At 55.3% G+C, this 21933-nt stretch overlaps 7 protein-coding genes and 1 non-coding gene across 8 annotated transcripts; 6 read left to right on the top strand and 2 right to left on the bottom strand.

Moving 5' to 3' along the window:
- Nucleotides 1-2265: 2265 nt before the first annotated feature.
- M406DRAFT_292728 (SAICAR synthase-like protein) lies at nt 2266-4903 on the top strand (the record flags this gene model as incomplete). Its single annotated transcript, XM_040919048.1, has 3 exons — nt 2266-2894; nt 2978-3941; nt 3995-4903. 3 exons carry the CDS (start codon nt 2266-2268, stop codon nt 4901-4903), a joined length of 2502 nt encoding a protein of 833 aa, XP_040774068.1.
- An 803-nt stretch (nt 4904-5706) lies between these two features.
- M406DRAFT_340768 (uncharacterized protein) lies at nt 5707-6581 on the bottom strand (the record flags this gene model as incomplete). Its single annotated transcript, XM_040921586.1, has 3 exons — nt 5707-5729; nt 6074-6170; nt 6327-6581. The coding sequence occupies 3 exons, from the start codon at nt 6579-6581 to the stop codon at nt 5707-5709; spliced, it is 375 nt and encodes a 124-aa protein (XP_040774067.1).
- Nucleotides 6582-7357: 776 nt separating this feature from the next.
- On the top strand, nt 7358-8168 carry M406DRAFT_64271 (uncharacterized protein; the record flags this gene model as incomplete). The annotated part of the gene is made up of 3 exons (XM_040924872.1): nt 7358-7608; nt 7724-8000; nt 8052-8168. The coding sequence occupies 3 exons, from the start codon at nt 7358-7360 to the stop codon at nt 8166-8168; spliced, it is 645 nt and encodes a 214-aa protein (XP_040774066.1).
- A 774-nt stretch (nt 8169-8942) lies between these two features.
- M406DRAFT_292725 (FAD/NAD(P)-binding domain-containing protein) lies at nt 8943-10987 on the top strand. The gene is made up of 4 exons (XM_040919047.1): nt 8943-8990; nt 9048-9249; nt 9366-9993; nt 10109-10987. Exons 2-4 carry the CDS (start codon nt 9116-9118, stop codon nt 10880-10882), a joined length of 1536 nt encoding a protein of 511 aa, XP_040774065.1. The 5' UTR covers nt 8943-8990; nt 9048-9115; the 3' UTR covers nt 10883-10987.
- A 253-nt stretch (nt 10988-11240) lies between these two features.
- Nucleotides 11241-11327, top strand: M406DRAFT_t98. Its single transcript has one exon. It is a non-coding gene; the product is annotated as a tRNA-Asn (tRNA).
- Nucleotides 11328-11829: 502 nt separating this feature from the next.
- Nucleotides 11830-13339, bottom strand: M406DRAFT_292722 (uncharacterized protein; the record flags this gene model as incomplete). The annotated part of the gene is made up of 2 exons (XM_040919046.1): nt 11830-12955; nt 13055-13339. The coding sequence occupies 2 exons, from the start codon at nt 13337-13339 to the stop codon at nt 11882-11884; spliced, it is 1359 nt and encodes a 452-aa protein (XP_040774064.1). The 3' UTR covers nt 11830-11881.
- A 1133-nt stretch (nt 13340-14472) lies between these two features.
- M406DRAFT_352197 (uncharacterized protein) lies at nt 14473-17369 on the top strand. The gene is made up of 2 exons (XM_040922671.1): nt 14473-14583; nt 14750-17369. The coding sequence occupies exons 1-2, from the start codon at nt 14503-14505 to the stop codon at nt 17255-17257; spliced, it is 2589 nt and encodes an 862-aa protein (XP_040774063.1). The 5' UTR covers nt 14473-14502; the 3' UTR covers nt 17258-17369.
- Nucleotides 17370-18494: 1125 nt separating this feature from the next.
- Nucleotides 18495-21611, top strand: M406DRAFT_235665 (S-adenosyl-L-methionine-dependent methyltransferase; the record flags this gene model as incomplete). The annotated part of the gene is made up of 1 exon (XM_040916024.1): nt 18495-21611. A coding segment is annotated over one exon (3117 nt), but the record flags the coding sequence as incomplete, so codon positions are not given.
- Nucleotides 21612-21933: the final 322 nt, after the last annotated feature.

Below are 21933 nucleotides of genomic sequence, written 5' to 3'. Positions count from 1 at the left end.
AGCTGCTATTAAGATCCATGGCGGACGGGCAGGATCCGTCGTCAGATCGGACAACGGTCAGCCATTAAAATCCGGCTGGCAATTGTATTTCTCTCTCTCTCTCTCAAGCCTGCAAGCCAAGTCTGGGAGGGTGAGACGGGTAGAACGGCAGTTACTGCTGACCTCGTAGTAGAATACAGACAAGCGAAACTTAAGTATAGAGTCGTATTGACTGGGCTAGTGGTGGACGCTGAGATGGTTGTCTGCAGATCACTCTGTCTTTTCGAGAAGACATTACATGAAACTACGTCACGAAGAGAAAATACTACTGCCATGTATAGTGAATGCATCTGATAATGATCGTGGATGTTTTACTTGTCCTAGAGGAGAGAGCATTGACATGTGGGGAAGGGCTGTGTCTTCATCCATACCATGGTAGCATTATCAGAGCCCCTTGCAGCAAAGCATCAGTCCGGCTGTCACTAAAACAACGTGGGCTTGCATATCTAATGCAGTAATGCAGAGCCAAAGACGCTCGTATCCGTCCAGGCTGGAGTGGCAGAGTGGGTCTTGAGTCTTCCAATCCCGTTCATCTCCGCGGCGTCAGCACTGACTGGCCCTGGGCCTCAGGCCCTTTCTCGCGGGGCCGCCCTACAGTGTGCTATCAGCACCGTGGGTGGTTGCAAAACCATCCCAGTGGTGCCCCAGTAGCGCTTTAACAGCTCACTGTGTGGCGTGTGCTGTGGGCTGCCCAGGTGGGACGGACGGTGGACTGCCCCGGCATAGCACTAAACCCCATAGGCACCCCCTAAACCAAGATTGACACCCTGGACCCAACCTCCTTTCCCCAATTCTAATTCCAATTCCACCACGCTGGCCTAGGTGCCTTGCTCTCACTTCAATTCCCGCCCAGCCCTTCCAGTCCCAGCCCCAAAGTCTTCACTTCCAAGGCGGACTAGTACCGTTGGCTGACTGACGACGACCTCCCCCAATCTCTCAGTTCACTCACACACACTCAGCCCTCCACCACCACTACCTACTCCTCCTCACCCTCCTACTCGGTACTGTGCTGCGAGTTCAACGATCACGACTCCTCTCTCCCCCTCCTCCGGCAACAATTTTTGTTTATCGTTCACGACCTCGACCCGAAACGACGACCACGATCCGACCCCCAACGTAAGACACGCCTTCCCCCAACCAGCATCAGCAAAGCACATCAGCATCAGCATCAGCACGCACTCGTCTGCGCCAGACGCGACAGCTCACGACCTAGTTCACCTCCTCTAGCGACCCGCTCCCAAGTTTCAAGACGCTTCGTCATCACCACACCACGCTCTGACCTGGCCTTTGCTCGATCCTCTCCAACGTCGATTGACTGACTGTCTGGTCCATTGTGCCGCAAAATCTCGAGCAATGCCGGCGCGGTTGTCCAGTCTCGTTATCTCCTAAATCCTTTCTTCGACCTCGACCTGCATCATCACCAACGCATACGAACACACGTCGAGTCAGCACCACTCCTTGCCTGAGTGACACCAATCTCTCTCCTTCCAGCTGACTCCGCCCTCCTTGTCCACTTGCGATCTCGGCCAACTGCCTCAGGGCAGTCGTTGCTGTCATTCTGCGTCTGGGCTACACTCCGACTTCTGTCACCCCTCCTGGCCCCTTCGTCACGACAGCAGCAGCAGCATCAGGGGTGACAAAGCGCTGCTCTCCCCTATTAGTATAATCAACACGGCAGCCATCCGTCCACGACGCAGAGCAGCCTCATCAGCAATGCCCTCCTTCCTGAATGATCACAACACCCCGATCTATAGCCACAGCTCAGGGGTACTGCGCCTGAACGAGGACCCCCAGTACGAGGGCATGGCCAACATCGACCTTAAGGTCAACGGACAGATCCCTCACGTTATTAACACGCACACCTCAAATGATAGTTTTGACGGCAGCTCCTCCCACTCCACCAACACCACCGATACCTCGGATGCCGCCCCCAACACCAACGGGCTCGACACCAGAACCTCGACTATGAGCACGAGCATCTTGCAGAACGGTGTCACCGACCGCGACGGGGAGCACACCCTCAATGGGTTCCATCACCCTCAACAAGATGACCTGAAAAAGCTGCAGCAGCGACCCAACGGCGCTGCTGCTCCCGTCCACACCTCGCTGCCCGACCGGACTGTCTCTCCGCGGCCAAACCTGCCCAATGGCAACGGTACGGCTGACCGAACCTCAAGTAATATGAGCTATGCCGAACCCCCGTCGATAAGAACTTCTATCGCCTCGATGACCGGACCACAGCCTTCCCCCATAGCTGTGCCCACGAACCAGCCGAGCAAGGGCGAGCTGCCGACGGCAAGTGACGCCAGCGCGCCACCCGCCCAGCGATTCTCCTCTCCAGCCCAGATGTCGGGTAACACGGGATTCAGTGCCTCCACGTCTAATCTCCACCCCGCAAGCGCAGGGCTGAAACATCGTCACACCCTGGAGGTGCCCAGGTCCGGTCAGCCCCGTGGGTCACGAGACGGCGTGGACACTGCTCTCGCCAGCGGGCGCTTCTCGCCGACCGGCTCAGGTCCCAGTGGTGCCAGGCGCGCCTCCATCAACCTGGTCAGGCGCAACACCCGCTCCATGCACAGCGATTTCCCGCGAGACGAGGCCTTTCCCGACGAGGACGCCATGAGGTGGGCCGAGGCGTACAGGCAGAAGAGGGCTAGTAAGAGGAGGAGGAAGGAAGAGGAAGACGATGATCGCGTCTTGATCGGCAACAAGGTCGATGAGAAACATGCAAACTGGGTGACTGCCTACAACATGCTCACGGGCATCCGCGTCTCGGTGTCTCGCACGAATGCCAAGCTGGACCGTCCACTGACGGATGCGGACTTTGAGGCCAAGGCGAAGACCACGTTCGATATGTAAGTCTGCAAGGTTGCCGTTCCTATTCCTGTTGAGACATGCTGCAGTTTGGGGGGTAAAAGCTAATGACGTCTGGCTGCAGCACCGGCAACGAGCTCGTTCCCTCAGCAAAGTACGATTTTAAGTTCAAGGACTATGCGCCCTGGGTGTTTCGACATCTGCGACAGCTATTCCGCCTGGACCCAGCCGACTATCTGATGTCCCTGACAGGCAAATACATCCTCTCCGAGCTCGGGTCCCCCGGCAAGAGCGGGAGCTTCTTTTACTTCTCCAGGGACTACAGGTTCATCATCAAGACGATCCACCATGCTGAGCACAAGTTCCTTCGGAGGATACTAAAGGAGTATTATCAACATGTCACCGATAATCCGAACACGCTTCTCTCCCAGTTCTATGGTCTGCACAGGGTGAAGACACCATGGGGAAGGAAGATCCATTTTGTCGTCATGAACAACCTCTTTCCGCCGCACCGAGATATCCACACCACCTTCGACCTGAAGGGATCGACCATCGGGAGAGACTATAAGGAAGAGGACCTGGAGAAGAACCCGAGGGCGACGCTGAAGGACCTGAACTGGCTGCGGCGGCAACGGCACCTCGAACTGGGCCTGCAGAAGAAGCGGCTCTTTATGGAACAGCTTCAGAAGGATGTCAAGCTGATGCAGAAGCTCCAAATCATGGACTACTCCCTTCTGATAGGTGTTCATGACATCCGGAAAGGAAATGACGAGAATCTGCGTGCACGGAACCTGCAGGTCTTCAGCCCCGGCGGCGAGCAGGTGGAACAGGACCCCAATCAAGTGCTGATGCGGACCCCCTCGAAGCTGGAGAACCAACGCCGTGCCGCCCAGATGCGGCAGATCATAAAGGCTGAGCGACCCGTGCCGATGGGAAGATCGTCGGCTGGCATGCCCGATGTTCTTGAGGAGGGCGCCAAGTCTGACTCGATCTTCTATCAGGATGATGGGGGCATGAGAGCTACACACGAGGACGACACACCGGGTGATGAGATTTATTACCTGGGAGTCATCGACTGCCTCACCCATGTAAGTTCCTTCATTTTTGTCCTCGAGAAGGGAGATACTGACATTGTATATAGTACGGAATGATCAAGAAGATCGAACACTTTTGGAAGGGTCTTTCCCACGATCGGAATCAGATCTCTGCCCTACCTCCAGAGCAGTACGGCGATAGGTTTCTCAACTTCATGGAAGGGATCACAATATCTCGCGAGGAGGCAGAGCGGCTGGAACAAGAGCATGCTGCGGATGGCGCTGCCGAGAAGGAAAAGCATCGCGTCCCAAGCTGGAGCAGTATCGGTCGCAAATCGACAAGCAACAATTACCCTACTGCGCCAACACACCAGCCCCCGGCACCGCCAGGCCGTTCCTCTGGAGCCAGATCTCCCGAGGCTGAAGAGACCATGCGACGAGCAGAAGAAGCCGCGCACAAGTCTGAAAAGCATGGCCATACCGAGCAGGGTGTTCCGGATCGTACCCTGAGAACGTCTGGCTCTGCATCCACCGGCATATTCCCCTCGATCGCGACGGCCGCCGCCCCATCTTTGCTTGGAGCGACCCCCTCAAACGGCCGTGACTCGACCAACAACCCGGTGTTAGAGACAGTTGAGGAGACTGGCGAAGTATCCACGACCGGCGGTCGTGATCGCAGCGCAAGCCGGGTCAGTGGTCGCGGAGCCGAGTCGCGGCCCGTGACGCCAGCCAAGGATGTTCAGGGCTTCTATGGCAATCCGACACTCTCGCACATCCACGACGCGCCTTCGAGAGCGCCCCCGACACCACCCAAGACCGCTGGGGCACCGTTTGGCAACAGTAACGACAAGCGCCTGACGAAACCTGAATCAGCCGACAGTGGAATTGGTGTAGAGTCTGGTCGGGCGAGGAGCGGGACGCAGGGTTCCGGCAAGCAAGGCACCAGGGGCCCTTTCAGCCGCGATAGCCTTGAGAAGGCCCTACCCCCTCTGCCCATGGCGAATGGTCCTGCCTAGGAGGAGACCTGTGCCTGGACGTTGAGGATTGTTGAGATGACAGAAACACGAGGGGAACCAACCGGCGGCTGCTGTTGACGGCGCAAGCCAGCGAGCGAGCAAACAGATTCTTATGGAGGCTTGTTCCTCCGAAACCGACTTCCTTTATATTTCCTTCTACGAAATTTTGTTTATTACCCAGAGAAGAGAAAGAAAGACATGATACCATTGCAGCCTCGGAGAAAGCATCGAATCGGATACACACAGGCCGTCTGAATTTATTGTCCATATCCCTCTTTCCTCTACGCTGTTGTTTATTCTTCATTCCTCTCAAACAGTTTCTTCCTTGTCTTCTTCTTTTCTTTTGTTCTTGTTGCTGCTGAAACCAAACATCCAACCTCACAATCAACTAGAATGCCGTAAGGGTCAGGTTCACCGACCTGCCGTCTTCTTCTCTTCTTTGTCATCATTATTATCAATATCTAGGGATGCTCGGCGTTTGTTGGGTAGATGGGCGCGTGAGGCAACGGAATGGAACCACGATGTGCCGGGAGGGGGCTCTCCTGGATAATGCAAATAAAAGAGGGCGGGAGGAAGGGAAGCCAGATATACCGGGGACGAAAGGAGGCAAGGGGAGAGGGAAGGAAGAAGAAATGCAAGGTTGCAGGAGAGTGTGGTGGAAACTGGCAGGTGGGTGGTTGTTGTACATAGATTCGATGATACCTCGTAGACTAGCACGTTGGATGAATCGAGAACTGATCAGCCAGTTGTTGAGATGCGTTTTATGATACTGCTGTTTGGACTTTCTAGCTTTGTACATATAATTATCCCATGATCTTGTTCGCTACTAAGAGTAGGGGAGAGTTTGTCCCTTGGGCGTTGTTTCTGCTCCTCGTTCCATCTTGGACCTTTTTTCTTCTTCTTTCTTGGCTCCCCCCTCTCCCCAAACGTTCCGCTTCATACCATCTTACACTTGTATATGAACGGACACCCCGATACATAGGCTCGTCCCGGTTGAAGCATTTCACCATCACCGTATTCAGGAATCGGAAACCTTCAGCTCGTCCATATGTTGTCGTGTGTCCGTCAAGAGGGGAAAAAGTTCACTGTCCCTATCCTCGTCGTAATCGTCATCATGACCAAGTCCCTTCGGTTATATCTATCGTCCTGCCGGTGGTCCTCCAGGCCCACCTGTTATCTCCACGGACTGTGCGCCTTGGGCCTCGAGCTGTTTGAGCCGCTGCTTCTTGTTGTGGTCTGCGACGCGCCACTTCTTAAAGTATGTGACCTGTTACGTAGCACGCCAAAGAATATTACGTTCGGGGGTCAGCCAAGATCATCTCTTATCCTCTCTCCTTCTATTCCTAGGTTGGGGGCTATAACTTCGGCCACAAAGGAAAGGGAAGAAAGCAAGAAAAAAGAAACAGAGAGACTGGAGACTCACCCACTCCCGCGCACAATCCCTCTCAAACCCAACCGCCTCGGTCCCGCAGGATCGAGCAGCGTCCTTCTCGTCCTTGAGAGCGTCGAGGATCCCGTTGCGGTCGAGACAGGCGAAATAGGCGTCCCTGGACTCCCAGCACCGCTTGCGCTCGGTGCGGTCTGGGGCGCGGAGGCCGGCGCGGACTTCCTCGGCACGCTTGGTCTCGGCGGTGGAGGAGGAGGAGCCGAAGGGGTTTAGGTAGGAGGTAAGGCCCATCTTGGAAGCTTCGCAGAGGTTGATTATGGCTTGGGGCATAGATTAAAAAGGCGGCAAAGAGGAATCCCAGGAATATTTTTCTTTGGAGAGAGAGAGGCTGCTGGATTAGATGATGATGTCGCTGCTGCAGGAGGGGCGGCAGAATTTCTTAGGCGGTCACTGGAAGAAGAAGAAGAAGGGGTACCGCTGTAAGTGGGCTTCCAGAGCTTCCATGCCTGCCGCCACATCTGCTGCAGGGCCTGGCACATGCAATGTAATGAGCCTAGCCAGCTAGCTTATCAAGGTATACAGGCGTGACAGGGAAGTTTTGTGACTTGGGGGCCTGGGACATGAATTGTGATCATCACACGACGACAGTTGTACATTCTACATTCTTTCTTCTCCATCCTCTATCACGTTGCCCAGAACACTCCTCCCCAAGCAAAGGGTTGTTTTTCTTTTACCTCTTCAAGCACATAGAGAAAGAGCCTGAGATAGGCTAAAGGGTGAAGAAGACGAAGATCTACTACTCTGAACCTTGTCTGGTTTCTTCGAGATGTGCCCAGGGGCATATAGCCTTACTCCCTGAATCCGAAAATAAGGGCTCTCGACCACCACGTCCTCCTCCCTCACTTGACCTTCCCTTGCGAATACTCCAAAGAAAACAGTCGAACGAAACGCACGCAACACGGTCTACCTCCTAAATCAATCTCGTTTCCATACCTACGCGGGCTCGCTCCGCCATCACCAAAAGACAAGACACACAAGACAACAGCCACACCCACAACCACATCGCAATGCCTCGCCGAAGGAGGCCACCGCGCCCAGGCGCCCTGACGGAGCTCCCGCCGCTCAAGATCCTGACGCAGATCGCGGCGCTGCAGGCGCTCTTCTACGCGGCGGCGCTGGTGCTCATGCTGTTCAGCGCGCTGGTGTCGGGGCGGGGGTTCAGGCCGGAGCTGGTGCTGGGGTGGGCTGCGGTCAGGGGGGATACTACGCAGGGCTGGCTGAATGCCTTTATGTGGATATTGGACGGGGGACTGTTCATGTGAGTGATGTTGTATATCCTTTTGTCTGGAACGAACCATCTCTCTGGGAGCTCGGGTTTTGTGTGTGATGGAAGATGTGTGTGCACATGTGGCTGACCAGGATATTGTTCTTAGGTCCGTGGCAATGGTCCTGATCGTCATCCGCTCCAAGCTCGTCCTCGACTTTGCCCTCACCACCCACTTCCTCCACCTCGTCGTCGTCTCCCTTTACTCGGGTCAGGTGCCACGACACTTCTTCTGGTGGCTCACCATGGCCGTGTCCAGCTCGGTGGGCGTGGCGGTCGGGATCTGGGGATGTCAGTACCGCGAGTTGAGGCCCGTGTTCTTCGGCGGGAAGAGCGGCGGTGGCGGTGGCAGCACCAGTAATACTATGAATGGGAGTGCGACGGTGGTGGGTGGACCAGCAGGAAGTGCTGGAGAAGGCTCGAGTGCAGCTGCAGAGGGTGCACCGCCGGGCGATGAGGAGCAGGGGTTCTCGAGGGGAAGGGGAAGAGGGAGGGGCAGAGACGGCGCGGGGGAGTACGAGATGGTCAAGATGAACGGGGAGACGGCTCCGTGATGCTTGCTTCCCTGGAATGGATGAACTTTGTGTGTCGTGTACGTGTTGGCGTGGCGTTTGGGGCTCTTGTTCCACTTTCATCAATGACCCAACCTGGGAGGTTTGCATAGACCGGCGTTCTAGTATGGTATGGTTGGCAAAAATGGGCAGCTAAAGAGAGCCCTTTGACGATCTAGCAGATGACAACATGTGTGTTTTTTCTCGGCTGGGAACGATGAGCTTGTCCTCCTCCCTGCGTTGAGCATCGTCAGATCATCATCGTCTCTGCCTTTTGCGATCAATTTGACAGTACGCAGAAGTGTCTCTAGGAAGACTCTTGTCTCGTCTAGTAGATCTACATTGCTAGACTAACAAGACTTGCTAAATACCACTTGAGTTTCTCGGCAAGATAAGCAACGCAACGACTACCATTACGTTGCATGCCTACTCTAGAATATGCATTATAGTTCGGTCGCCAGGGACGAACAGAAAAACACGAAGAAAGTCCTCGACAAATCACCTCAGGAAAACCTTATCACAAGCATAAAAGTATACATGTAGGGGAAGAGGAAAGAGGCGCCTAAAAGGGACAGGGTCTTTTCAGTCATGGAAGTCGGCCGGCGTGGGGAGGATGTGCAAATGTCGGCGCGCAATCACACCATCGCCGGTCGCCGACACCCGATTCTTCTCTTTTAAGTAGTGGGATCATGCCTGTGGTGTATAATTCGTACGATGGCTTGATTGAGATTCTTATTAGATTTTTTTCTTTTCTTTTTTCGTGTGTTAAATGTAGCAGTCATTTCGTGTGTTTGAGTCAGAAGAGAGAGCAGTCCCAGTCGTAGTGTAAGTGTCCCATCGCCTTCTTGATTTTTTTTGCGACTCACTCACATACTTTTATAGCCTCGGCACTAGAAACAGCCTTCTCTCTGACTAGAGAAGATCTTGTTATACTGTTGTTCTCCTGGACTATGAAGCCAGCCAAAAGAGTAGCTGTCATCGGCGCGGGTCCCTCAGGCGCCATCACTGTCGACGCCCTCGCACGCGAAAATGTGTTTGAAGTGATCAAAGTTTTTGAGAGGCGCGATAGGCCTGGTGGGTGCTGGTAAGACTCAAATACCTCTCTTATATACACACATACACACACAGCCGTTTCCTTCTATCATGAAGAAATTATGAAGGTTATTACTCGATTTCATATACTGACAATACACATTTTAGGGTGGACGACAAGGAGCCACCGGCCCCTCTTACCAACCTCGCCGCCCTCGCAGCCCGCACTGCAGACCCGCCTGTCCCCATCCCGGCGTCCCTCCCGGCACGAACACCACTGACGGCCTCATCCTCGTCGTCATCAGAGCAGCCCAGATTCGTCGAATCAAGCATCTACCCGTACCTCGAGACCAATGTCGAAGACGCCGCCATGTGCTTCACGGGCGGCGGCGTGGAGGTCATCCCAGCCGAGCGGTCCGCGTGGTCCATCTCTATGCACGGCGAGAACACGCCATTCAGGCACTGGACTGTGATGAGGCGGTATGTGGAGGCACTATTTGCGAGGGAGGGTTATGGTGGGTGGGTGCAGTATGGGACCTGCGTGGAGAAGGTTGAGAAGGATGTTGGAACGGAGGAGTGGATACTGACCTTGAGGAGACGAGAGGAGGAGGCGGAGACGGGGGGACGAGTTGACTCCTGGTGGCAGGAGAGGTTTGACGCCGTTGTCGTGGCAAGTGGTCACTTCAATGTCCCCTATATACCGGCGGTGGAAGGACTGGATGAGTTTGAACGGAACAGGCCGGGCAGTGTCTTGCATAGCAAGATGTACAGGGGGCGTGATGCCTTTCGGGGAATGGTCAGTAATAGTAGCCCTGCCTTGCTGTGTTCGACACTATTGTGAACAAGACCATGGGGTTGTCCTCTTCCTCCGCCGAGACGAGAGCTGACGAGGACACATTCCTACAACACAGACAGTGGTCGTGGTCGGGGCATCCGTCTCCGGCGCCGACATAGCATATGACCTCGCCTCTCACCGCGTCACCCGCGACGGCGGCATCGTCCACGCTATCGTCGTCGGGCACAACTTCAACATCTACTTCAAGGACGAGGCGTTCCACCACCCTCTAATCCGTCGGCATCCTTCCATCGCCCGTGTCGATGCTGCCACCCGCACCGTGCACCTCATCGACGGTACGAGCATCGAAGGGGTGGACCATATCATCTTTGGCACAGGTTACAGCTGGTCGCTGCCCTTTCTTCCGCAGGAGGTGTGCGTGCGGAACAATCGCGTGGCAGACCTCTACCAGCACGTCGTCTGGCGCGAAGACCCTACCCTGCTGTTCGTCGGCGCTGTGGGCGCCGGGCTCACTTTCAAGATCTTCGAGTGGCAAGCCGTCTACGCCGCGCGGCTCCTGGCCGGCCGAGGCCAACTCCCTAGCAAAGAGGAGATGAGGGTCTGGGAGGAGGAGAGGATCGCGCGGAAGGGGGACGGGCCCAAGTTCCAGATGATCTTCCCGGAGTTTGAGGAGTACTTTGAGGACGTGCGGAGGCTGGCGGGCGAGCCTACTGCCTCAGGAGAGGGGAGGACGCTGCCTAAGTTTGAGGAGGCGTGGTTTCGCTCTTTTATGGAGGGGCATGATCGGAGGATTGAGATGTGGCGGAGGGAGAACCAGAAGGCCAGGGAGGAACTGCAGAGGGAGAAGGGTGGAAAGGAGGAAGAAGCTGCTCTGCAGAGTCATATATGACACTCGAACCAGCCATTTTGGGTGATACTGGCTTAAGATGTCTAATCCCTTTTGATACATTTGAGAGTTACTGTGAATTGCGAATATAAGAAGCATGCTGTTCCCAAGGCCGAGCCAAGAGTCTTGCGACCCAGTAATTGGAGCCTTGTTACGATGCAAATATCACTATGCAAAAATGTTGGATATCCTCCTAGAGGTGGGGGGGGGGGGACGGAGGAAAAACAAGGAAATCAATCAAAAGCCATTTATTTCCCGTTCTTCGACCAACCTGCGAGAAAACCGGTTTGATCCCGTCATATGTGGCCTTGCACTTATAATTCTGTCATGACAAGTCAATCACATGATACAATGAGTACAATCCTCCGTGGCGCAATTGGCCAGCGCGTCTGACTGTTACTATTATAAGTACATCAGGAGGTTCGTGGTTCGAGCCCACGCGGGGGAGTTTTTTGCCTTTTCTTTCCTCTCTAATGTGAGGACTAAATAGCCAAAGAATGATAGGAAATGGTCTGATTTACCTTTTATATGTTATATTTGGTTTATTTTTGCAACTAAAGATAGCGTTGGTGCTTTTGTTCATGTATATGGTCTGCGAGAGAACACGACGTTATTTTTTCCCTTTTTGTTCCCCGGCTCATACCTTCACGCAACAGCCAGATAAGATCAGAAATGGAAACCAAACAGAGAAAAGGCAATGATCTCTTCTATTTAGTCTTATCCATTGTGAAAAGGCATCTTCGTCCTCGATATCGCGTTGTGAGGGCACCACCTGCAAAAATTTATGCTAACCCCCCCCCCCCCCCCCGGGGGGGGGGCCCTGGTGACCTGCCCCAGTCCCAGAAGTGTATGCAGACTTATCTAGGTACTTGACCGGGTTTGTCACTGCATTGGAAGAACCTCGAGTTACAAAAACGAATTGTTCCAAAAATTACACATCTTACTAAAGTGTTAGTTAATACTGTAGCATCTCGTGAGAGTCATCAGCTTCATAACTCATCTCTACAGTTCTTCGTCTTGGCTCGCGATCTGCTTGACAGCATATCCCTCCACAAAACCATCTGGATCACACGCCTTCTCGAGGCTGACCTTATTGGCATGGACCCATGCCCACACGGCCTCCTTGCTGACCTGTACACGCGGCACATTCTTCACCTCCTCGTCATCTGCGTCACTGATAACGTCCTCCTCCCTGTTCTCCTCTCCTCCCTTGGCCTCCTCAGAAGAAGATGCAGTCACCCGCTTGCTTTTCTTCTTCTTCTTAGGCGGACCAGCCTCCGCCTCCCCTATGACATCCATCTCCCGGAGCATCATCAGACAGTCCTCCGGCACGATCCACGTCGCTTGGCTACACTCATCGACGTCGACGACCACCTCATCCTCTCCGCTGGTGTCGAGACTCAGCAGCCAGCCAGCGATCTCGCCCGCCCAGAAGCGCTTGTAGCCCTTCTTTCCCAGATCGGAGATGGGCTTCTCCGGCCCGCCGAGGAGGCCCTCACGCCGCGAGATCTCATAGCTGACGCCCATGAGAAGGGCTCCTAGCCCCTTGCGCTGCCAGGGCGGGAAAACCAGGATGCAGGCCAGGTTGTTATTGTCCCAGGAGAGCTTCTCTTTGGAGAAAAAGCCGACAACCTGCTGTTTAGGCGGCAAAGGTTCCAAGGTGTCACCAGAGGAGGGTGGACGCGCGGAGGTGTGGACAAGCAGGAAGTAGTTGAAGCCGCCGACGTCGAAGAACACAGACTTATTGTCGAGGAAGAGCTTAGCAAACAGGGACAGGTTCTGGCAGAAGAGGGGCTCGTCTTCGCCGTCAACTTCCCAGATGGACCACTCGCCTTGGTCGTCGACCTCGGCCTCGTCGGCCTGCTGTGTTGTATCGGAATTTCTCTTCCTCCGTGCGGGTGCTTTTGATGTTGTAGAATCTGCCGCGCCCTCTCGAGTCCTTCCACCTTTTGGATGTGTGTAGATCTGCTTGCCCGGGACGTGGCCTCGCCTCTCGCACAGGTGTACGTGCTGCCACCATGGTACGAGCTCCTTTGAATATTTGAAACAGCATGGACACACGTACAACCTGTCTAGCTTATCGTCCTTGGTCTTTCGTGACGAGGGGTTCGACAAGGCGTCGTCTTTGCTGGAGGAGCCATCGTGCAGGCCGTTGACCACATTGCTCGTCTTGACACTGTTCCCTGAGATTTCCCCTAAGGCCTCCGTGCCGTACGGTGAGTGATACCAGGTCGAAAAGCACACATTACCAAAGACAACCTTGTCAATGTTTCGCTCGATGACGCTCGATCTTCTTTGCTCGGGGTGTTTAGTAGGAACTCGTTTCTTCGCAGATCGTGGGGAGGGCTGCGACGTCGGGACGGCGGGTGCGGTTGCGGTTGGCACAAAGGGTTTGCTGGTGTTGGCAGCAACGGAAACGTGATCTGAGATCCTGACCGACCGCGACGGCGCGCTGGTCATTATAGGAACAGTCGCTGTGGTAGAAAGGGGCGGATGGCGTTTTTGGTTCGTCTTCATCGGTGGCTGCAATTCTAGTGGATCCACGGCTGAACCACGGCGTCTTGATCTCGTAGGGACTTCTACTGGGGCATGCATGGGTGCGACAAGATCGTCTGTGTCTCCTCTGATCAGCTCGTCCGGCTCATGATGATGGTGATCGTGGTCGACGTGGTCGACGTGGTCGTCGTCGTCGTCGCTGCTGTATTGTCGTTGATGGCGGAGAAACCTGTTTCCAATGACAGGTTTGGGCACCATGTCGGGGTCGGACTGATTCGTTGACTTCAGCACGGACCGGCGGCGCTGCTGGGCTGAGCCTCGGCCTCCCTGACCGGCGCGGGCGCGTCCCGGCGCCGCAACTAACACAGGAGCAGCAGGCGCAGGCGTCAAGACAACCTCCTTTGCATTGCGTAAGCTGCGCACACTGGCGTTGTGCTTGTTTTTATTCTCTTGGAGCAGCAGTACGTGGGATTTCTCGTCGTCATTTACTGCTCCCTCTTCGTCGTCTTCTTGGTGGATCGACTTCCTGTCGGGCCGCCCGTCTTCGGCAGCGCGTGATTTGCGGCGCCTGCGAGGCTCTGGGTCGGCCTGCCAAGGAAGCTCGAGCGGGGCCACCAAAGACCGGCGTGTCGCACGACGCGTAACTGGAGATGCATCCGTAGGGATGGGGCGTGGGCCTGGTTTTGGTGCTGCGTCGTGTGATCGTTTGCGCTTGGTCGGGGCCATGCTTTGGGATCGAGTGGAAGAGGGGGGATTGCAGCGGCAGACACTCAGCTTCTAAAAGCGATGGTCGTCATACAGGCAGTTCATCTTGGTATAGGACTGTTGACAGAACTGGGATCCAGAGATAGCTCCTGCAATGTCTCTCGTCAAGTTCCAACGCCCACGGCTGTCGCTTGCTGCCTCACACGGGTCTCCGGAGCCGAAGCGGCATTACATCAGCCCCGCTTGTTGCATTGCCCCCGCTACGATGATAGGTCCGCTCTTTTTTAAGAGCTCCAGATTTGCGCCGGCACCTGAATCTGTACTATAATAAGTACTTTGCAACATCGATCCACGGCAGCCCTTCTTGACATTTTTTTGCCATTGAAGGCAGTGAACAGTCTCGAGGCCCTCAAAATGAGTGCATGTCTCCCTCCATGCATCTGCTCTCACTTTCCTCGGTGAACCGGTCCCTCATCGCCATAGTAAAAGCCCCTCGTCTGCATGTGAGCGAGCCTTTTTGACCGCATTGTCGTTGTTGTTCTTGGCCGCAGGCAATCGTGAAATTAACCTGCCTCTGTCGTTTAGGTCCCAGCGAGACATTTACCTGTGACGCGGTCTTTTCATGGCATAGCTGTACAGCTAGAGCCCGAAGACTACCAGGCTCAACAGGATGCGACACAACCGACCCAATCTAAACGGCCACGGCCCAGGGCAAAACGACACTACTTGAGCCGTCCTCCGACCGATTCTCTCAAACAGCGACTCCAAATCCGGGGCGATGATCTGACATGGGAGAATTGGGGGAAGTCGCAAGCGGTGGCCCGCTCGCAGAATCCACGACTCCCCGTCCTCACCCACCAATATGTCCTGAAGGAGGACGAGGCCAGGCTGAAAACGAGTATATCGGAACTGCTGGACGATCCGGACAATTTGAGGGCTCGGCTCAGGAGGCTGGCACACAAAGGACTTGATGAGAGTGACCTGGCGCACTGGGTCTGGATCCTAGACGCCGAGGACTCGGACACCAAGATTGACAGGTTTGTCGGAAATGACCGGTTCAAGCCAATCTTTGTCCTCATGGCGATACTTCGCTCCGACGAGCATTTCCTCAAAGGCTCTTCATTGGTCAAGTTGTACGACTACATCGCTAGAACCTACTTTAGGCCGGACGTGAAATTCCAGACCCGGATATTTCAAGGCGCACTCAGCCGTACATTGGACGATCCGTTCAACATGACACCCACTCATTTCATGCTCCTGATAGAGCGTCTAGTGGGACACTGCCTGGATACATTCCCCTCCTCCATAGTCATGATCTCTCGGCTTGTGGTTGGTTACATACAAACATTGCTGGACGACACCGTGCCCAAGAAGGCCACCCGGCGTACTGCCTATGGGGATCGCTGCATGGTCTTCAACTTCGCGCTGCAGACATTCCGCCGGACGCCAGCGTCATCGCCTGTGGCCCATTCGCTTCACAGCTGGGAAGCCCAGAGAATCTTGCTTGGCTTTTCAGCAGAACTCAAACGCCCGCTCATCATCGACAGAGGGAGCTACAGGGCGATCCGGATAGTGCTCTTGGGACTCAAGAAGACGCAAGCCGAAAAGATGACGGCGGCCCGGCATGTAAAGACCTGGCCGCCCTATGTGAGGCACCTTGACGGACTTGATGAGGCGAGGAGCGAAGAGGAGTACCTCGGCAGGAGCGTCAAGGCCGGCATACTCAAGCGCTCAGAGGGGTACCCCGACGACCTCGTGGACAAGGCTCTTGATACCCTTGGCGGTGCCGCGCCTGGACAATCGGTGTCAATTCAGCAGCGCTCGGGGTCTCCGCGGCTCTGGCCCTCCGACTTGAGTTCTCTTAATGTTTTCACAGAGTGGGCTGCGGCGGTCAAGGCTACTCGGAATGCACACGAAGCATGGCAGAGATTTCACGAGCCTCCTCAACATGGTATGAAACCAAATTTCCAGGTCTACGCGGAAATGTTCTCGAAGATCTTCTCTGCAGAGATCGAGTACATGTCATCCATTCTCCCAGGCGAAGCCAAGGAGACATACCCCGCCTGTGAGGTCAATCTAACCGACTTCGAACGCGAGCGGTTGAGACCGTGTTCTCCAGAGGAGCTCTACGAGAAGATGTTGCGAGACGGCAACAGACCAGCCCGCCACTGCCTCACCTTGCTGATACGAAATGCTCCATCGCTGGAGAGAGCGGCTCAGTTCTTGAGCGATGCCGCTCTGGACAGAAAAGCAGTGACGGATCTCACCAAAGCACTCACGCCACTACACGAAAATCTACAGCGGATCCCCGTCGCCGCTTTTGACGCATACCTTGGCCTGCTGTGTCGCCTTCAATCCCGCCGGCGATGGGTCGACGATCCTGAACATCGTCGACGACCCGAGGTTGTCATGAAGCACGAGTGTGTCAACCGTGCAGTCAAGCTTCTTTGTGCCCGAATGGGCCCAGGGCGAAAGCGTGCCGCACTTCCTTGGCATACCGTCATGATGACCCTGGCCAACACCAAGCTTGTCCTACGGCCCTATGTGACCCAAGTCGAGGACGACATCCAGGCTCTGGGAATGATGATGCAGCTTTTCAGGACCTACAGGGAGAGCCAGGCCCTTCACCCCATTCCCTTCAACTGTCTGGCCCGCTGCATCCTCAAAGTGCTTCGCCACAAAGGCCCCACTACGGACCTCAAAACCGCGCCCGGGAGAGAGGAGATAGAAAGCGCGCTTGGGGTGCTCAAATCCACCTTCGCAGAGCTCATAGCACGTGTTCAGGCTCCCGAGGGTTCCCAGATGATGACCTCGGACCTGCCCACACTGTACCACGAGCTCAGTGCCGCGCACATCCAGATGTACCTGGAGGTGCTGATGAGAGTTGGCGACGTGGACGAAGGCAGGCGCGTGGTCGAATGGGCGCTCTCGTCGTGGGAAATGGGCGAGGTTCTGCAGAACGCTCGCGATCCGGGCCATAAGCAGTGGGGCATGCTCATGCAGGCGTTCGCTTGCTTCCGGGCCTTCACGGACGAGACCTTTGACGTAGAGACGGCCAAGGCGATGGAGAGACGATTCCAGGAGCTGGTGGAGCGGGGTGGGACGTGGACGTGGCCCAGCGAGGAGGACGTGGAGCAGTATAGAAATTACAAGAACGTACAGGATGAGATGCTTTAGAGAGACAGAGAGAAATGGTGTGGACACCGGCTTGTGTAATTGGCCACAAGAACAACGAGATACCCGATCCTTATGAGGTCTACATTTTACAATGAAGATGAACGCTTCTCTCTACTGGAGAGAAAGAAAGGCTTCTCTCCATATTCACTCCTGGACCAGTCAGGCTTGCTTATCCAGGATGACGGCTCAGTTTCTAGTAGGGAAAAGGGAAGGAAAATGGCCCTTGACCCATGTCAGCCAAAGCGGGCCCCGGATGCAAAACCCCATTGGCCAATGGATGGGACCGCTGCTCATGCGGTCGCGTTCCCTTGCGCATCCTGCAACGCGATCGTTCCTAGCACGCCTAGCTAGCTATTTACTAAGTTACTTCCTAGACGCAGCGACATTCTTATGCCACATAAAACAGCCCCACCGCGCGCTCTCTCTATATGCACTTGCATTGCTGGTTGTATGGTTGTATATGTCTTTATATTCTATTTGAGTCTTAAATCAGGGTTTCTTCTTTCCCAAGGGTTCCTGGCTTCTTCTTGGAAGGCACATATCTACTCTCCTCTTGCTGCCGTCTCTGAGCTTGGGTAAGTCACATGCCATCATGAACTGTTGAGTAAGACAAAGTACTCATCGAATGGCTGTTCTTTTGTCATTCACGGACCTGGTGACTGAGGCTAACCTTTGAAGCTCAGAGCTCCCCTCCTCCTGTGTCTCTGGACTTGCTCTGTCGTGACATCTTCACCTGTCTGAAGAGCCCCTCCCTTTCGACGCGACATCTCACCTCACCTTGTCTCTCCAGGGAGGTGTGTCGGGGTTCGATGGCTGGCTATCTTGCCTCCCACCTTGGCCCACACTTATTTGTTACGATACCTCTTTAATTTTTGCCTTTTCAACCCTTGAAGTGTGGCTGGAATTTTGCTTCATCCGTCCTTCCGTTCCTCGTGTTGTTCGCTTGGGAGGCGCACATCCTTGACCCCTTCGCACCTGCAGTACAAGAATAACCCGGAGGCCTTGGCATCGCAGCGTTTCATGCCGACCTTCTCTCAGACTTTGCGCTATTATGGAGCCATTAGTTCAGAGCGACCTCCTCTGTGCCCTGGAAGATGACGATCCGACGGAGGCGTGGGTGGCTTCCCGGTTCGACGAAAATGCCGAAGATGTTGTTGCTGCCATCGACGAAGTAGTTGCAGAGGATGATGACGTCGATAAGGCCGCCTCAGAAACCCTGCCAAAGGAGCCGAAGCTGCGGCGTATCGTCGTGGACCTGCCGAGGTCGACCCTCGTGAGCCCGCGGTCGGCCTACGAACCCTTCGATCCTCCAGCATCACGCAAAACAGAGAGAGAGGCTTTGCAGGCCCTGCTGAGGGCCGACCCTTCCCAGAGGAACGAGGACTTTATCCAATTCGAGCTCGACGACTTCGCCTGCTACATGAACAGCGACCAATCCCCATGTGAAATGCGCGGTCTCCACGATCACGCTACTCGTACTGGCAAACAGGCTTTCTATTTCGATGGCACCTTGCGCATCGGTGACGCCGCTTATTTGGTTCAGGGAGTCGAGTTCGACCAAATTCCTTTGGGCAACTACGGCAAGGACCCCGATACAGGATGTTACGAGCCTGCCGTGGGCGACCAGATGTGGATACGCTCCCAACTCAACGCGAGGAGGGAGATTTACTATCAGCTCAAGCGCCCCGCCCCTGAATATGCCAGATTTCACGAGGCTTTCTTGTGGGTTGCTGACCTTGCGAAGCACATGTTTGACTTCTGTGAACATCTTTTGGAAGACGGCCGCGATGTCTGCCTTCGCAACTTCAAGGAAGACTTTGGCAAGTGGCTGCGACAGGTTCACCAGGGCAGCCGTTCCTTCCTCAAGTGGTACAGCCAGCGCAAGAGTGACGACTTCCGCCAGAGTATCATCGCGAACAAGCCGTTCCTTCGCAAGGAGATGCATGGTACTTTCGATCGATACCAATTGGAGCGCCTACACATCTTCCGAGAGATCGCAGAGCCCTTTGACTTTTACAAAGGTGTAGGGACCATGCGAAAGACCAACATCATACCACACACCATTGTCACGCCCTACATATACGAATGCTTTTCGCGCCTGCGGTTAGCAGGACTCCTGAAGCCGGTGAAGCCTTGCATCAGTGCCGAGGAAGCCACCAGGCTGTCTTGGGGCAACGACCGGACGAGGCGCCTCGCTTTCACTCGGACCGCACCTGCTTCAACCAATCGCAATTCCTTGGTCAGCGGCATCTGCCCGGGGGATCTTATTTCCACGCCGCCGGATGCCGAGGAGTCTGGCACAAAGTGGATGACAGACCGTCCAGACAAGAAGTGGTACGGTCTTGTGCAGAAGGTGCACACTACGAAAAAGGGCGGGCGGCGATACGATGTCATTTGGCTCTACCAGCCCGAGGATACGCCTTGCTGCTCGATGAAGTATCCGTGGCCCAACGAGCTGTTCTTAAGCGAGCACTGCACGTGCGACCAAAGCGTGACGTCCAAGATCGGAGAGGGTCAAGTCCTCGACGTCCATTCTGTGGAGTGGTTTGGAAGTCCAGACACAGAAGCTGAATTCTTCGTCAGACAGACCTACCACACCGCTGAGCGAAGATTTGTTACTCTCGAGGAGGCTCATCTGCAGTGCAACCACGACAATGAGCCCGCGACAGAATATACCATTGGGGATACAGTGCTCGCCTCGACTCCTAACAGTCGCTTTCTCGAGCCATGCGAGCTGCTGGGCTATTTGGACCGAAACCGAAGCGTCCTGCTGCGAAGGTTCAGGAGACGGAGGGAGTTCGATGTTGTCTGTGCTCCCAACGAACTGGTCTATACAGCGAACGCAGAGGACGAATTGCACTTGTCGGTTAATGCTCTGGCTACAAGATGTATCGTGCGATGCTACCCTCCTGGGGAGCCGCTTCCTGCGCCATACAATCGAAATGGAACCGGCAATGCCTTCTTTGTGTCCCACTGCCTGCTTCAGGACGGTTCCCTTCAACCACTGGGGCAGAACAACCAGCCACACTTCCGCCAAGGCTTTGACCCGAACCAGGCGCAAAAGAGGCTCCGAGGCATGGATCTCTTCTGTGGAGGTGGCAATTTTGGCCGTGGTCTTGAGGACGGTGGTGCTGTGGAGGCGAATTGGGCCAACGATATCTCCAAGGAGGCTATTCACACCTATATGGCCAATACCAAGGAACCCGATTCTGTTCAGCCGTTTCTGGGATCCATAGACGATTTACTTCTCAGTGGGATAGAAGGTAAGTTTAGCGCTGCGGTCCCACGACCAGGAGAGGTAGACGTGATCTCAGGTGGGAGCCCTTGCCCGGGGTTTTCGCTCATAACGTCCGACAAGACGACACTGCATCAAACCAAGAATCGCTCTCTGGTGGCTTCTTTCGCTTCTTGCGTCGACTTCTGGCGTCCGCGGTGGGGAATCCTCGAGAACGTCAGGACGATTGTCCAGAGCATGAGGAATCGCACAGAAGACTTCTTCTCCCAGCTCATCTGTGCGCTGGTAGGCATGGGCTATCAGTGTCAGATCATCCTCGGCGAGGCCTGGTCGTATGGCTGTCCCCAGAGACGAGTCCGCGCGTTCCTCTACTTCGCGGCTCCTGGTGTGAGCCTTCCAAAGCCGCCTTACCCATCGCACTCGACCCCAGCGTTCGAATACCGACTTGGCAGCCGCCTGGGCCAGATGACGAACGGCGAACCGTATGTCGAGCGCATTGATAGACCTACCGCCTTTGAGTACGTGACGGCCAGTAAAGCCACGGCGGACCTGCCGGATATTCTCGATGCGAAACCAGACACTTGTATACCCTTCCCAGACCACAGGCTGTCGATTTCGATATCGTCCGGCGACCAGCGTAACCGGCGTCGGCTGGGCGAGGGTAAAAACAGGCGCACGCAAGTCTTTAATATCCCTATCAGACCCTATGGGGTGAACTTTTCCAAGGCGTACTACACCACGAAGACTCCCGAGGGCGAGGCGGATATGTTTGAGCACGAGCGTGACGCGTTCCCGCCGGCACATTTTCACCGGACCAAGAAGGATTCCAAGGGCTGGGGCCGCGCCCACCCCCATAGACTGTTTGGCACGGTCACGACGGGCTGCCACATGACGGATGCCCGTATCGGGGGCAATCTCATGCACTGGGACCAGCCGCGGCCGCTATCGATCATGGAGATCCGGAGGGCGCAAGGCGTGCCGGACGACGAGGTCGTGCTGGGCGCTCCGGCGGACCAGTGGAAGATGCTTGGCAACGCCGTTGCGAGGGGCATCAGTATGGCGCTCGGGCTGGCGCTGCGGGAGGCGGCTATGGGCACGCTGTATGAAGATGCGCATGTGCCCGTTCCCTCCTCTTTTTGGATAAAGGACCGCGGTGATGTACCATCGTTGGAGGCCCGCCCAGAAGATACCCGATTGCTTCTGGTACCGTCTGCGGCTCCTGAGCTGGATGGTGGTCACGCCGGAACCTCTCGGAGCAGCTCTCACACTCCTGGCCTGGACACGGCATCGACACCGGTCACCAGCCGCCCGGCCTTGACACCTACGGCAAGCCTTGATAGTATGGCTGATGACGTGGTGGTGATTCTGAACGGCAAGCACCCGCTTTCGAGGATGGTCACCGATGACGATGACGACGAACAGCAGCAACCGCCGTCCAAGA

The sequence above is a fragment of the Cryphonectria parasitica genome (genome assembly GCF_011745365.1).
Source record: "Cryphonectria parasitica EP155 unplaced genomic scaffold M406scaffold_6, whole genome shotgun sequence".
NCBI classification, from domain to species: domain Eukaryota; kingdom Fungi; phylum Ascomycota; class Sordariomycetes; order Diaporthales; family Cryphonectriaceae; genus Cryphonectria; species Cryphonectria parasitica.
The sequence above is the reverse complement of the archived record's forward strand: the minus strand, read 5'-3'. Positions and strand labels throughout refer to the sequence as shown.

What these genes read in the sequence shown, in the direction of transcription:
- M406DRAFT_292725 (XM_040919047.1), top strand. Translation starts at nt 9,116, where the DNA reads ATGAAGCCAGCCAAAAGAGTAGCTGTCATCGGCGCGGGTCCCTCAGGC. An exon ending in GATAGGCCTGGTGGGTGCTG is followed by an intron (nt 9,250 to 9,365) that starts GTAAGACTCAAA and finishes TACACATTTTAG; the next exon opens with GGTGGACGACAAGGAGCCAC. An exon ending in GTGATGCCTTTCGGGGAATG is followed by an intron (nt 9,994 to 10,108) that starts GTCAGTAATAGT and finishes CCTACAACACAG; the next exon opens with ACAGTGGTCGTGGTCGGGGC.
- M406DRAFT_352197 (XM_040922671.1), top strand. Translation starts at nt 14,503, where the DNA reads ATGTCTCCCTCCATGCATCTGCTCTCACTTTCCTCGGTGAACCGGTCC. An exon ending in TAAAAGCCCCTCGTCTGCAT is followed by an intron (nt 14,584 to 14,749) that starts GTGAGCGAGCCT and finishes CAGGCTCAACAG; the next exon opens with GATGCGACACAACCGACCCA.